The 16,354-nt window shown below is 50.6% G+C and overlaps 1 protein-coding gene across 3 annotated transcripts in view; it reads right to left on the bottom strand.

Annotated features, from left to right (window-relative positions):
• Nucleotides 1-15,997, bottom strand: part of LOC105054941 (large ribosomal subunit protein uL6) — a 16,227-nt gene extending 230 nt beyond the window's left edge. Inside the window, exons 1-4 of one of the 3 annotated variants that reach the window (XM_010936596.4) lie at nucleotides 15,485-15,997; nucleotides 12,909-13,031; nucleotides 12,707-12,793; nucleotides 1-54 (exon numbers count right to left, since the gene is read on the bottom strand). The exon at nucleotides 1-54 is cut by the window's left edge and continues 230 nt beyond it. In XM_010936596.4, the coding sequence (XP_010934898.1) occupies nucleotides 12,710-12,793; nucleotides 12,909-13,031; nucleotides 15,485-15,847 (570 nt within the window). In that variant the 5' untranslated portion in view covers nucleotides 15,848-15,997 and the 3' untranslated portion in view covers nucleotides 1-54; nucleotides 12,707-12,709. Of the gene's footprint in view, nucleotides 55-1,689; nucleotides 2,027-12,014; nucleotides 12,437-12,706; nucleotides 12,794-12,908; nucleotides 13,032-15,484 lie in introns of those variants that run through there. The other 2 variants (XM_010936595.4, XM_010936594.4) reach the window with 2 other exon arrangements.
• Nucleotides 15,998-16,354: the final 357 nt, after the last annotated feature.

Raw genomic sequence — 16,354 nt, 5'->3', positions numbered from 1 at the left:
TGAGTGTAAAATTCAACATCTTTTTCAAGGAGCTCTGAAATGGATGCCAATTGTCTGCATTTCAGAAACATTGTAAGGATGAAGTCATCCACCACCGTCCCATTTCTAGCAACTTAAAGCTGAAAAGTTCATTTTGCCACCATGCAGCAGTTCTTTCTGGTATTCCACACACAATTCTCCAAGGACTTACGTTATTTGGCATTAAAGGCAACAGAAAATTTATTATATGGAAAGAATAATTCTCTATGGAAATGGATAGCCAGCAGCCAAAGTCACAGGAGAGTTTTATCAATTAGGTGCAAGGCAGAATTTGATGGACTATAAATAAAAGTGATTGTTTTCCCATTTAAACCGACCTCAGTTGCAGGACAGAATTGCACAGCCGAACCTGTAAAACTTTCATGCATTCAAGATAGCAGCAGATATGCATGCATAGTTAGTACTTCAAATTTTTAGTAAAGCTGGGAATGAACAATCCGATCCTACTACAACCAAGTGGCACATTAAACCTGGCCACACACTGACAGCAGAACTTACTGAAGTGATCTCAAGGTCCTCAAAGAACTGGACCCCCTTCCTGCTCATATAATGATCCGACGAGTTTCTATTTCTCGAGAGCCCCCTCTACTTAGGGGTGAGAAAAACCGAACCTAAACCAATCAAACCGGTGAAACCGAACCAAACCGCAAGTTTGGTTTGGTTTAAAATTTTATTCGGTTTGGTTTGATTGATTTTTGATATATAAAAATATTGTTTTGATTAGGGTGTTGTTTATGTTGAAGTATTAATGTATTAAAAAATAATTCTGAATTTATGGTGTTGTTTTTCAATTTGATTTTATATTGACTAGCCTTAAATCCTAAGTGACTTATTAGATTGTTTAGTTTTATTGTAATGTGTTGGGATCTTTATCTTAATTCTTAATGATGATGTCTGTTTAAGAATTTTATTTTGTTAAGTGACAATATCTTATGTCAATTTAAATCATTTTACTTGATAAATTCTTTTGATGGTACTCTTATGTGAAAAGAAAACAAGTCTTCATGAATCACAATATATATATATATATATATATATAAACTGGTAAACCAAACTAAACCAAACCGTTTAAACCATATTGGTTTAGTTTAGTTTTAATATTCTATTGGTTTGGTTTGGTTTCTAGAAATGCCAAACCGTTTAGGATTGGTTCGACTTAGATTTGAGCATGAAACCAGTCCAAATCGGACCATGCTCACCCCTACCTCTACCAATGCATCTCAAAGCCAATTTTGATCGCAATGCCAGAGACAGACGATAAGGCACCAACTTTGTGATCCATGGATCTAATTTCAGACTAGTGGTAGCTAAAGAAACCACCTCTTTGAGCCCACGGTATCTAGAGCGGAGGTTCGTACCACCTAGACGAGGATTGCATACACACGACGGTCTCTACGTGCCAACCATCTGGTCATCGAGGAAGACTTTACCATGGTGATGAAGTGCACAACTCTAGTCATCAAACATGTCTTCCAAGAGACTGCTTTTGTTGCAGAGCACTCTGAATATCTACTCTCAACGGATGTAAGAACATCTCCAAGACCACGTAGGAATATTTTGTTTTCTGATTTTTTTGGACTTATTCATACAAGACTGGTATAAATGCTCTTTTTTATCAAAAAAACACTAGCCACACACTACTACCATCAAAATGCTTGCACCCCTAGTAATTAATTTGATTCGAGTCCTCAAATTGAGGTACCAGAACACTAGCCTCTTCCAACAAAGAATTAAGCATAAAATATGTAGTTATAGAGCACCTTGATCAATTAAAGACTCAACGGGCAAAGCTCACCAAAGTGTAGCGCAGACCATTCTCTAACCTACTCGAGAGCAGACTTGACAAGCCATTGACTGGTCTATCTAGTGAGAGTGAAGGATCATGTCTATGGTGAGGGGCATGCTAGTACTGGAGTGAGAGAAGCACGTGGCCTGATTAGTCTTGGTGGATGGCTCCATGCTGAGATAAAAGAACATGCCGGTATCTCTGCCAAGGCAATAAAAGTCAGCAATCTAAGATAAGGGCAAAGATCTCAGCTCTTTTATTGGAAACAAGATATTAGCATACGAATAGATTTAATAAAAACAAGATATACCAACGAATGATATTGATTTTAAACTTTGTTGGGTATAAAATGCCCACAGCCGAAACCCTCAGCGGAATCGACTACAGGACAGCTCCGCCCGGACTCCTACGGGAGCCGGGCTCCGTCACCGACAACTCCAACAGTTACGAGCAGGACAGCTCCGTCCGGACTCCCACGGGAGCCGGGTTCCGCCGCCGACATCGACTACAGGACAGCTCCGCCCGAACTCCTACGGGAGCCGGGCTCCGTCACCGACAACTCCAACGGTTACGAGCAGGACAACTCCGCCCGGACTCCTACGGGAGCCGGGCTCCGCCGCCGACATCGACAACAGGACGGCTCCGCCCGAACTCCTACGGGAGCCGGGCTCCGTCCTCAGCGTCGACCGCTGGTAAGTCTCGTCCGGACTCCTACGGGAGCCGGACTTCGCCTTTGACTTTAATTGCAGGGAGACTTCGCCCGTACTCTTATGGGAGCCGGGCTTCATCCTCGACGCCAACAACTGCAGCCGCAAGCAGACTCCGCCCGGACTCCTACGGGAGCCGGGCTCCGTCCTCATCCTCGACGCCAACAACTGCAGCCGCAAGCAGACTCCGCCCGGACTCCTACGGGAGCCGGGCTCCGTCCTCAACAACGACTGCTGGTAAGCCCCGTCCGGACTCCTACGGGAGCCGGACTTCACCTTTAACTTTAATTACAGGAAGACCACGCCCGGACTCCTACGGGGGCCGGACTCCGACCGCTGCCGAACTTCAGTCGATGGATCTGCACCCCCTGGCAGGCCACCATAACGGCCACGATCCTGCTCCACTTCCTGTGGCGGATTCCGCGCAGCTCCATCATTCCCTGACAGGCCGCAGTAACCATCACAGCTCTGCTCCACTTCCTGTGGCGGATTCCGCACAGCTCCACTACCCCCTGGCAGGCCACAATAACGGCCACGAACCTGCTCCACCTCCTGCGACGGATACCGGGCGATTCTCCCATCCGCTGGCAAGTCACGACAACGGACGCTGCTCCACTCCTCGCAACTGATTCCACGTGGCGAGCTGCGGTGATAGCCACGATTCCGCTCCACTACCCTTCGCAATAAATTCCCTCTGACTATGGGCGGCCCACGACCAGACGGTTACAGACGTCGCCATCAATCCGTTACCTCCTCCGCCTATAAAAAGGGGGATCCAGATACGTTATTCTCTAAGCTCATTTCTTATCTCAAAACTCTGCTAAATTCTCCGTTCGAGCACTCCATTCTTGTTGAGGCAGAGAACTGACTTGAGCGTCGGAGGGTCTTGCCGGAGCAACCCCACCTCCGGTTTAGACTTCCTTTGCAGGTCCCGGCGGCGACCGCGGCTTCCCCGACTCCAGCTTCTCCGACGCAAGCAGATTTTTGCACCAACAGGATTGGCGCTAGAAGAAGGGCCTGTGTCTTTGCAGCACCCTTGTTCTTAAAGGAGTGTTCAACGGAGCCGCCTCCGACCGTCTCTCCGTCACCCACTCCTAATCTTCCCCCGCGAGATCGACACTCGATGCCTCCGCGCAAGGCGTCCACCCGACGGTCCACGGCCTCCGCGGCCAGATCTCAGGCTCCGGCCTCCCCTCCTGTTTCTCAGCCTCCTCCTCCTCCCCCTCCGGCGGCGGCGGTCGGCGCGGAGCAATTTGACTTGCTGGCACAGCAGGTCAGAGGCCTCGTCGAAGCTGTGCAAGCAATGCAGCAGCAGCAACCGCAGGCGTCAGCGCACCCGGAAAGGGCATCGCCAGAATGCCAGAACCCGGCGGCGGGGCGGGCCACCTGGGCCAGCCGCCCCGTCCTTCCCGGGAAAACAAATCCGAGGGTAGAGAGCCCTCAATCGGACCACGACTCCACCCCTGGAAGATCCCTGCCCCCGTTCTGCCAAAGGACCCTCGAGACTCGAAGTCGAGAGGATTTCCTGGATCGGAGGCTCTAGGAGATGAACCGACGGATTGAAGAACTCCGCCACGCGCCCCCCGCTTATGGTGAGGATATTTGCACTGACCCTCCCTTCTCCCAAATGATTATGCAGGAACCGATCCCGCCAAACTTCAAGCTTCCCCAGTTCGAAAGCTACGACGGGACTTCGGACCCGGTTGATCATCTGGAGGCCTTCCGAACGATGATGCTGCTTCACGGCGCTCCTGACGCCATCTTATGCCGGGTTTTCCCGTCTACTTTGAAGGGAGCAGCGAGGAACTGGTACTCGGCTTTGAAGCCGGGTACCATCTTTTCCTTCGATCAAATGAGCCACCAATTTGTGGCCCATTTTGTCAGCAGCCGGCGTCCCCGGAAGGGTTCGGAGTCCCTCATCAACATCAAGCAGAGGGAAGGGGAGTCCATACGGGCCTACGTCAACCGCTTTAACATCGCGGCGTTGGAGGTCCGGAACTTGGACCAATCAGTTGTCATGGCCGTCCTGAAAGGTGGCCTTCAGAAGAATGATCTTTTGTACTCTCTGGAGAAGAAGTACCCCAGGGATTTTGCCGATTTACTGGCTCGGGCTGAAGGATACGCCCGAGCGGAAGAAGCCTTCAAAATGAAGGACGAAGAGACAGCAAGGGAGCGTCAAGCGGGAGATTCGAGTAAGCCCGCAGCTGAGAAAAGGCCAAAGGAAGCCCGGCCGCGTTCCCGATCCCCTCCTGGGCATAAGCGCGCCCATACTCCACCCCGGGCACGCAGGCAGAGAAGCCCGGACCGCGGGATTCGGCGGGGCTCCCCACCAGGGAGATTTCGCAACTACGCCCCCCTCAATGCCTCGAAGGCCCAGGTATTAATGGAGGTCAGGGAGCAGCTCCCTAGGCCGGAGAGGATGCGCACACATCCCGAGAAGCGCAACCCCAACAAGTTCTGCCTCTATCACCGCGACCACGGCCACGACACCGAAGAATGCATCCAGCTCCAAGACGAGATCGAGGAGCTCATTCGGCGAGGTCGACTCGACAGATTCATCCGCCGCAGGCCTGAGGGTAGAGGAGACCGGCCAAGAGCCCTCCCACAGCCTGAACCGCAGAAAAGGGAGGAGCAACCCGGGGACCGGCCTCCCATCGGGACCATCGACTCCATCACCGGAGGGCCTCAAGGAGGAGCGGGAAAACTGTAAATGTATCACTTACGATTTCGCCTTGAATCTAATTTTCTTTCTACCTAACGCGCTCTTCCCACCTGGCATGGATTTGTTACGACTGGATACGACCCCTCCGAAAACCACAGCCATGTCAGGAACAGGAGGAGAACCTCGTCCTGACATGAGCGAAGTCAAAGGCCCGGTTCTTTTAGACCGGATGGGGGGAGAGGCCTTACAACGCCCTAATGTGCCCCCACAGCCCTGTTAGGGACAGGAGGAGAACTTCGCCCTAACTTGAGCAAAGTCAAAGGCCCGGTTCTTTTAGACCGGATGGGGGGAGAGGCCTTACAACACCCTAATGTGCCCCCACAGCCCTGTTAGGGACAGGAGGAAAACATCGCCCTAACTTGAGCAAAGTCAAAGGCCCGGTTCTTTTAGACCGGATGGGGGGAGAGACCTTACAACGCCCTAATGTGCCCCCACAGCCATGTCAGGAACAGGAGGAGAGCCTCGTCCTGACATGAGCAAAGTCGAAAGCCCGGTTCTTTTAGACCGGATGGGGGGAGAGGCCTTACAACGCCCTAATGTGCCCCCACAGCCATGTCAGGAACAGGAGGAGAGCCTCGTCCTGACATGAGCAAAGTCGAAGGCCCGGTTCTTTTAGACCGGATGGGGGAGAGGCCTTACAGCGCCCTAACGCGCCCCCACAAGCCAGGCTGGTAACGAGAGGAGAACCTCACGCCGGCTCGAGCAAAATGGAAGGCCCGGACTCCTGCGGAAGCCGGGTTCCAACGCCAAGAAAGACTTCACCCGGACTCCTACGGGAGCCGGGTCCCAACGCCAGGGAAGACTTCACCCGGACTCCTACGGGAGCCGGGTTCCGCCTACAAGGAGGACTCCACCCGGACTCCTACGGGAGCCGGGTTCCGTCTACAAGGAAGACTTCACCCGGGCTCCTACGGGAGCCGGGTTCCGCCTACAAGGAAGGAGCCCGAGTTCCGCCTACAAGGAAGACTTCACCCGGACTCCTACGGGAGCCGGGTTCCGCCTACAAGGAAGACTCCACCCGGGCTCCTACGGGAGCCGGGTTCCGCCTACAAGGAAGACTCCACCCGGGCTCCTACGGGAGCCGGGTTCCGCCTACAAGGAGGACTGCACCCGGGCTCCTACGGGAGCCGGGTTCCGCCTACAAGGAGGACTTCACCCGGGCTCCTACGGGAGCCGGGTTCCGCCTACAAGGAAGACTCCACCCGGACTCCTACGGGAGCCGGGTTCCGCCTACAAGGAAGACTTCGCCCGGACTCCTACAGGAGCCGGGCTCCATCCATGACTTCTGCAGCGGGGGTTAATGGTGGCAAAACCCGGCCGCCTAACAAGATCGGATGAAGAGAAAAAGCCCCCACCCCCCGACGACGTCTACATCAAACAAGTCAAACGACAAGAAAGGTTCAGCAGACAACAATATCAGTGCGACGCGTGGACGAGGTAACACAAAACGCTCTTCTTTCCATTTCCGATATACACACTACAAGACCGGGACGGCCAAGGAAAGAAGGACAAAACGACAAAAAGAAGTAACTACATGATAAGACATAAAGACAAAAGAGCTCTAAGGAGGCCCTGCTCCCTCCGACCTAGGGTTATCTACTCCATCCCTCAACCAGGACTGCCTCAGGTTCTCCATTGCTTCTTCTAGTTCTTCCCTCTTCCGCAGCGCGTCCTGGAGCGCCCGACGAAGTTGCTGGCTCTCAGCCTCCGCTTCTCGACGCCACTTCCGCAAAACTTCGGACTCCGCCTCCGCGTCTGCGACGGCCTGCCGCTCAAGTGCCAGTTGGATCTTCACTTGTTGCAGCTCGGCTGTCTTCTCCCCGAGGGAGACAGAAATCCCTTCAACAGTGCCTCTCAGGGCTTGGAGCTCTTCAAAATCTTGGGCGGAAGTAAGCTGCGCCCTATTAGCCAGCTGCCTCTGGAGACGGACGACCTCGTCAGCCGCCGTTCGGAATCTCCCTTTATACTCTTCCACTTGCCGGCGCCAGCTGGCCCGCTGCACGTCGTGGCTCATCTCGACGTCTTGGAGCTGCTTTTGAAGGTCGGAGACCTTTTGCGACCACTTCTGTCCATCATCGACCCGGGCCAAGAGCCGGGATGAGTTTCCTTCCAGCTGGCCGATCTTCCTCTTCGCAGCTGACAGTTCCACCTTAAGGGTGCTGATCCTGGCTTCTTGAGCCCAAATTCGGTCGCTGGTGCTCTTCTTGCATTCCTCGAGCTCCTTCGTGAAGTTCGCCTTCCTCCGGCTGTAATCCATGATCGCCTTCACATGGAGACTCCGAAAGTGGGCGGCCTCAGCGGCGGCTTCAGAATGGCCTTCTCTTGATTTGCGGAGCTCGCCTTCCGTCTTCTTTAACTTCCTCGTCAGGTGAAGGACCTCCTTTTTCAACCGCTGGATTGTTGATTTCAGCGGGACCCCCAGGGGCAAGGGGAGTGCTTCAGCAGGACACTGCCATCGGAAGATGCAAGCATCAAAGATCGACTCATTACAAGAAGAAAAGCAGAAAGAAGGAGGAGGGGGAAGGAGAAGCCTTCCACAACAAGAAATTCGACTTTATTGATTGAATAATTTTGAAGACAAACAGAAAGGAAATATGGCGACAAAATAAGGGCACAAGATCAGAGGTCTCAGACCTCAGGGGCAGGAGGTGGAGAACTCGGCGCGGCGGGTGCGACCGCGGTGGCGGCGGACGAGGGGCCGGCCTCGTCTTCAGACTCCTCAAGAAAGCCGAGATCGAGTTCGGGGTATTTGCTGGCCACCTTCTCTTGGCAGAGCTCGAACCCCTTGGTGAACGCCTCCTGGCCGAACTGGACATTCAGGTCCCTCATCTCCGCGGAGGCCTTGAATTCCTCCACCGCAAGGGCCCTGGCCTCCGAGACCAGAGCCGGAGTTTGCTCGACCAAATGGGCGACCTCGGCCTCCGCCTTCCTCGCCGACTCCTCCAAGATCCGTCTCTCCTCTTCCCGGGCTTGCCTTTCTCTTTCCAGGGCCTCCTGGAGGGCGACTACTTCGGCCGTCTTCGCTTGGAGGCGAGCAACCTCGGCTTGGCAGCGTTCCTCCGCCTGAAGGAGGTCCCTCCTCATGCGGCTCGTCGCCTCGACATAGGCGAAGAGCTGGTGCCCAATCTGCAAGGACGGATAGAGAATTACGACAAAGGCCGAGTGACCGTGTAAATAAATATCCGCTTACCTCGAGGAAGGACCCCAAAGAGTCCCAAGCCCGCTGCTCAGGATCGGCGCGGTCGATCCTCTCCACGACGTCGGACAGGATGCAGCCGTCGAGCAGCCGCCTGATCAAGTCCCTATCGTTGAAGGGGTTCTCCGATCCCTCCTCGGAGCAGACAGACTCGTCTGCAGCAGCTCGGTGGCTACTCGCCCTGCGAGCCACCGATTTCCTCCTCCCCGCGGCGGGCGCCTCCGTGGGGCGAACCCCCGGAGCGGGGGCCCCAGTCGGCGGGCTCCTCGAGGAAGCCCGGGGAGCCACTGGCTCGGCATCTGAAAGAATGTCGATGGCCGGGGCCGCCTGGACGGGCGCAGCCAAGCTCGTCTCCTCCGCCCTGGCCCTCTTCGCCGATCCGGAGGCCGCCGCGCCCTTTCTCTTCTGAGCTCTCATGCCCCTGGTGAGCATCCGCGTTGCTTCGGCGTCCATTGCTAAAAAAAAAAAAAAAAAAAAAAAAAGAAAGAAAGAAAAAGAAGAGAGTGAGAAGGAAAAAGAGGTAAAGAGAAGAAGAAGAGGAAGGCAAGAAAAGAAAAGATAAGATGAATACTCGCTGGATCCTGAGGGCTCAGGCCGATGTTGAAAAGAAGCTGCTCCCTCAGAAGATTAGGAAGGGAAGGAGCGGGATAAGTTAGAAGCTTCTGGGCGGCCTGGAGGTCGTCCTCCCCCAGGCTGGGAGCCCGGCGGATGGAATCCCTCAGAGAACCCCAAGGGGGCAGGCCCAGTTCCAAGGTCGGGCAGTGGACGAAGAGGTATTTCTCCTTCCAATTGTGAATCGAAGAAGGGGCGCCCTTCAGCAACCCCTTCTTACCGAACTGGGAGGAGAAGTACCACCAGTCCTTCGCCGAAGGATGACGTTTGAAGGTATAAAAATGCCTAAACAAGGAGAGGGACGGCTGAACCTCGACTATGTGGCAGAGGGAGAGAAACCCTATCAGAAACCTAAAGGAGTTCGGGGCCACGGAAGCGAGAGAGATGTCCAAGAAGCGGAAGAAGGCAGCGACAAAGGCAGGAAGCGGAAGCCGGAGTCCGGCACGGAACGCTTCCTGATACAAACAGAAGCGACCGAGAGGAGGAGTGCTGGCCCGGTCAGAGGGGCCAAGTAGCTCCAGATCGTACTCCGGAGGAACCCCATCAGAAGGAGTTCCTCTCGTCGAACATGGAATAACGCCCGGTGCGAAAACCGGGCGAGGCCCAGCCCCGGACGCGGGTTCGTCCGCAGAGACATGGACCTGGGGGTTTGAAGCAGAAGAACTCTCGGAACTGCCGGGAGCAGAAGAGCCAGAGGACATTTTGAGTAGTTTCGAAGGGAGGATCTAAAGGACCCTAAAAAGACGGACCGAAAGAGGAACGAGAGGCCGAAGGCTAACTCGGAGGGAGGCACAAAAGTAATGGTGAGAGGAGAAGCCCCTAGGCGGTGAGAGGAAGGTTGGCACTAACCTATATTACTCTGAGGGACCTGGGGGACGAGAAACAGGAGGCGCCTACGGCTCGAAAAGACGCTCACTAAAGCAGGGCTCTCGAAGAGAAGACAGACACCAGCGAAAACTCAGGAATGGAGTAGGACGCCTAAAGGAGGGAGGACGGGTTTAAATAGACCCTGGGATCCGGCGCCATAATGATCGCGAATCCCCCAGGCCAGTCCGCATCCAACACGTGTCCCACTCCCCCTGGCAGACGGCTAAAAGCGGCTGACGGTTGGCAGGATCATAATTGCGCCGTACCTAGGCCAGAGTACCTGCGGGATTTTCGAAGCATCCCCTCGTACCGCTCCAATTCGAAAAGACTCCGGCACGCGCTCATTTAATGCCAAAATATCTGGAGGCGGTAGTGCGCAGGATTCGAAGGGACGGTTCCGGCTGTGCCCATCTCTCTCTGTACTTCCTTCGTTTGAAATCCAAACTCGGAAGTAGGGGGACTGGTGTTGGGTATAAAATGCCCACAGCCGAAACCCTCAGCGGAATCGACTACAGGACAGCTCCGCCCGGACTCCTACGGGAGCCGGGCTCCGTCACCGACAACTCCAACAGTTACGAGCAGGACAGCTCCGCCCGGACTCCCACGGGAGCCGGGTTCCGCCGCCGACATCGACTACAGGACAGCTCCGCCCGGACTCCTACGAGAGCCGGGCTCCGTCACCGACAACTCCAACGGTTACGAGCAGGACAGCTCCGCCCGAACTCCTACGGGAGCCGGGCTCCGCCGCCGACATCGACAACAGGACGGCTCCGCCCGGACTCCTACGGGAGCCGGGCTCCGTCCTCAGCGTCGACCGCTGGTAAGTCTCGTCCGGACTCCTACGGGAGCCGGACTTCGCCTTTGACTTTAATTGCAGGGAGACTTCGCCCGTACTCTTATGGGAGCCGGGCTTCATCCTCGACGCCAACAACTGCAGCCGCAAGCAGACTCCGCCCGGACTCCTACGGGAGCCGGGCTCCGTCCTCATCCTCGACGCCAACAACTGCAGCCGCAAGCAGACTCCGCCCGGACTCCTACGGGAGCCGGGCTCCGTCCTCAACAACGACTGCTGGTAAGCCCCGTCCGGACTCCTACGGGAGCCGAACTTCGCCTTTAACTTTAATTACAGGAAGACCACGCCCGAACTCCTACGGGGGCCGGACTCCGACCGCTGCCGAACTTCAGCCGATGGATCTGCACCCCCTGGCAGGCCACCATAACGGCCACGATCCTGCTCCACTTCCTGTGGCGGATTCCGCGCAGCTCCATCATTCCCTGACAGGCCGCAGTAACCATCGCAGCTCTGCTCCACTTCCTGTGGCGGATTCCGCACAGCTCCACTACCCCCTGGCAGGCCACAATAACGGCCACGAACCTGCTCCACCTCCTGCGACGGATACCGGACGATTCTCCCATCCGCTGGCAAGTCACGACAACGGACGCTGCTCCACTCCTCGCAACTGATTCCACGTGGCGAGCTGCGGTGATAGCCACGATTCCGCTCCACTACCCTTCGCAATAAATTCCCTCTGACTATGGGCGGCCCACGACCAGACGGTTACAGACGTCGCCATCAATCCGTTACCTCCTCCGCCTATAAAAAGGGGGATCCAGATACGTTATTCTCTAAGCTCATTTCTTATCTCAAAACTCTGCTAAATTCTCCGTTCGAGCACTCCATTCTTGTTGAGGCAGAGAACTGACTTGAGCGTCGGAGGGTCTTGCCGGAGCAACCCCACCTCCGGTTTAGACTTCCTTTGCAGGTCCCGACGGCGACCGCGGCTTCCCCGACTCCAGCTTCTCCGGCGCAAGCAGATTTTTGCACCAACAAACTTTAATCATCAAAAAACATTCAAAGGAAAATTAGAAAATTCCAGATTCATATATTGGTATCCTCCCAGCCGATATATCTCAAGATATATAGATTAATATCAATAGAGATAATAAGAGAAACAATTTGTATGCACCCTATGGATAGGTATATGTTTGACGCCAACACAAACTGAGAGCTGAGTAAGAAAAACTTTAAACTGTACTGGATGGGCAAACAAATAAGCTGAAAATGTTTGTATCTTCTACAAAAAATAAAAAAGGTTGCATCACATAAAAGATTGAAATGAATGAGGCATGATTCACAATTACAAACTCATCATATGCCTGATCATGGACGTTCGGCTCCCTATACCATTCCTGGTATCTTTCGACATTGTGTGATTAAATTGACTTGGAAAGGTATGTTTGATACATCAACCAATTCATTATATACTCCAACCGTAACACCCCAACCAGAAAATGAACCAGTGGATCCAAAGTCTGAACATGGATCATGTAACGCTTTGGTGTTTGAGCTCCCAAGCGAGTTCGCTTGTTCGTTTGCAACCAAAAATAGCATTTCCCACCAGCCTTGGTCCTGTGGCTGAAAGGTGGAACCCATGATCCACAAAAAAATGCACCCAAAACAAGGACCCAGACAGATCACCTCAACTAAGTCATCCTACAAAGAACTCCTGATTCAGCAGTCCAATAGCCAGGAGGTAAGGATCTTGATCAAAAAATATTAATTCAAACGGCCCGAACAGAACATGAAGACTAACAAATTTCCAACTCAGCAGCATAAATGAAGGAAAGATTTAAATCATTCAGAATATAATGGGAAATCTCCAAATCTTGCTTCCATGCCTAAAATCTACCATTACGTTGAGCAGGTAACAAAAATATTTTAGGATACCCCTCTCAGACAAAACAAGGACACCTAAACGATTGACTAAAGCACTCACCTACTATTCTTCAACCATGGTACCTTTCTCACTAACATAGATTCCATCCAAAAACTTTCTGATATCCTTGTTTTTTACGTGGCATTTCTGTCAGCACAAAAAAAAAGGGGGATCTATGGTGTTAGTTTTAACACAGGAACTGTACAACAATAGAGTATGTATTAAATTCATTCACAAATTGACCAGCGATTTAGATGCTGACCTGGTTGATCAAGGCAGCAGACCGGGAAACAAGTTCAATATCACTACCCTCAATAATGAGCTCATCCTTGACCTTGTCGGACCGAACAATTGTCACCCCTTCAAGCATATCCACTTTCCGAACCTGTAGCATTGAGGATCGAACATCAACATATGGTTTAAACTTTGCAAAGGAAGAAAGCATTTGATTATTTTCTGCCCACTACAATTCTATGGTAACAACAGAATAAAAATATGATATCCAGTTTCCCTTCCAAGAACAAATCTGGACATTTTTAAAGTTCTTACCACAGCGTAGGTTGAAGCATAAAGGTCTAAGAAGAGACAAATTTTCAAAGGGGACTGAAAAGGACTACATCGGAAAGGGAGGTAAAATGATTGTGAGAAAAATTTGCTTGCAATGTTTAAGGTATATTCCCAAAGAAATTAAATTATCACTGTGAATACTTCATATATTTTCTTTGCAAGTAGTCTTAAATTTTTATAAGCTGTGCAATGTACATAGACTTGTTACGAGAAATCTAATTCAACAAATTATACAATAGTTGGGAAGTACATAAAAGCGGTATGCATATGCATGGGCACTTATGAATGCATAAATACATATATTAGATACATACACAAATACAAGTTATGATCACTAAGAATACCATGCTGAAAGCACAAGATTTATAGGCACTTACACAGGCAAAAATACACATACAGATGCATACACAAATACAAGTTAACATGTGTCCATACATGCATCATATGACCACTAAGAATTAAGGCATGGTGAACATGTATGCATCTTCACACCCCACAAAAATAAAAATAAAAATAAAAATAAAAAACCCTGTTAACCAGGCTCAAATTCAGATCCAGAAGCAAAAATATTACCACGAAGAAGTTACAAGTTTGCTGGTGACCACAAATTATGGACTACGTTGCATCAGCATGGTTTCATGGCTGAAACAACAGTTATCAACATGGCAAGATATCCAAGAGTCGGATCTAGTCTGTAGCTCAGGATATTCTAGTGTTCTCACAGCCAGCATGGTTAGAAGAAACTTAACATCCTCTAATTCATGTATTTATTTATAGTGCTGGATATTGTACCATTTTCAATAGGCCAACATTTATCATTTCCTCAAGATAAACTTTCATTTATAAAATTTATACTAAACTCATATTTAAAAAGCTATTGAATATACAATAGACATGCATATGAACACACACTTGTGCACATGTCTACACATCTACCCATATGCAATGCATGCAATCTCTAAGTTCTTTTAGTCATCTAAGTTCGTTAAGTATATAACCCCATTGTTTAGCACTTCAATTATCAGTTAATTTCATAATTTTCTAAAGCAAAATGATCTTTCTTTAGAGGTTCAATCTTGTGTAACTCACTTGTATCTTACTTCATAGTTGAATCCATGTTATTTATAAAAAGAAATGAAACAAGAAAATATTGATGCATATAAGTGCAAAACATGGACCATAATTCAAATTGAGATACGCTATGATGCAGCATGAGGTACAGCCAGTAGGTACTATGACCAGCTAAATCATGCCAAGCTTCACAAGGGCTAGTGAATTCTCGGGCAGAGACTTCTACAAGCAAACATTTGATTTTATTCAAAAATTGTCACCGAATTTTCCCATAAATTTTTCATTGAAAACAATATCAAATTCGTCGATTTTCTGTATTCATTGTTGAACAATTCTAGCACGTTTCCTTATTATTGGAACCTACTTCTAATATGATTTTGAACCAGGTCTAATGCCCGAGTTAGTTTTCAGAAAGAACTTCCTTCACAAAGCAACAGGTTATTTAATATAGTTTGCCTTCCATTGTATGTTGAACTTTGAAGTCTAATTCTGGCGATTGAATAGTCCTTTACTCTTCACGCTGTCACAAGAAAATCAAGTTGCAACTTGTGTCAATGCATGTGTTTGCATGTATCAACATGAATATATTTATATGTATAAATAAGTAAGTGCCTGGTAAATAGGCAAGATCTCCTGTAAGAAGAAAAATGTCCTTCGAGTTAGGATCCAAAAACCTAGGCATTCCAACACACAATGGCTAATCTAGACAGAGGTCACCCAAGCATTCTAAGGCCAGTCTACCACTATGGAAACCACTCTTAACAATGATACCTAATAGTCCCTTTTTGTTATCAAGGCTAATTGATGAAATTCATTATTTTTATGTAGGATGAAAGCAAATAAATAGACAAAGCACAGGGGCATAAGAAAGATGTTAGGATGTTCCGCTCCTCATGACGGCTCCTCCGCTTCGAGAATAACGAAATAGAAAAGAAAGTTATGATATTGCTGGCATTTAATGCAGAAAATAAGAAATTACAACTCCAGATTGCTTTTCTAATAACTCCAAGAAGCCACATTTTACCAATTTCCAATCATCAAACATCCCAGAAACCCTAGCGAACAAAGATCGAAACCTAACGAGTCGATCCACCACCAGATAAATCAGAGAGAGAGAGAGAGAGAGAGAGAGAGAGAGAGAGCAATCAAATAAAAATCCACTCTTTATCAAGAAGGAGATAAAAAGGGAACCGATCTAACCTTCTTCTCGCCGAGGAAGTTGCGGATCTCAATGCTACTGTTGGAGTTGGTGATGGAGGCGTTGATGGGGAAGTGGGCGTAGACGAAGCGCATCTTGTACCGGAAGCCCTTGGTGACGCCGGTAATGAGGTTTTGGACGTGGCTGATCGAGGTGCGGATGGCCGCCGTCGTCTTCCGAGACCCGAACCAGGCGTCGACCTTGAGCTTCCGGCCGCCGTCTGTGAGCTGGAAGTCGAGGTTGAGGTGCTTGAAGTCGCGGGTGAGCTTACCGCGGGGTCCCTCGACCTCGATCACCTTCGCCTTCACCCGGACTTTCACCCCCTCCGGGATGTCCATCATCTCCGTTGCCAGTATTGTCTTCATCTTCTCCGTCTCCGCCGCCGCCGCCGCCGCTCGCCGACGATCTCTTTCTCTCTCCTTCGGAGAGTGGAAGGAAGGGGCGATGGCGAACTCGACCGGGGTTTATGGCGGGAGGGAAAAGGGTAGGTGATTTTTTTTTTTTTTTTTGGTGAGAAAGAAAGGGTGGGGTGATTGACGTTAGGGTTTTGAATGGGTTTTGGGTGATGGGAGGGTGACTAGATCTGGACCGTCCAGATGGGGAGCGTTCCCGTTGGGCCGGTTGGATGTGCGGTCTGGATTGGTTGGGGTGCTACGGATGGGTTATCGGGGGGGCAGGTCATTATTTTCTACAGTTACAATTTGGGTTGGCTTGGATTTGGGTTAACACAAGCTAACATGAATTGACTAGGTTGGATTGGGTTCGACTAATCTTGATAAAGTTAGCTCTTGGTCAAGGTTTGAAATTATGGGCAATGGAACAAGAGTACAAATTGTGTCTGCCATTAATAATACTATCTCAAGTTCCATTGA

Source organism: Elaeis guineensis, chromosome 12 (genome assembly GCF_000442705.2).
Source record: "Elaeis guineensis isolate ETL-2024a chromosome 12, EG11, whole genome shotgun sequence".
Taxonomy (NCBI): Eukaryota; Viridiplantae; Streptophyta; class Magnoliopsida; order Arecales; family Arecaceae; genus Elaeis; species Elaeis guineensis.
Note: the sequence above shows the minus strand (reverse complement) of the source record. Positions and strands in the feature narration are given on the sequence as shown.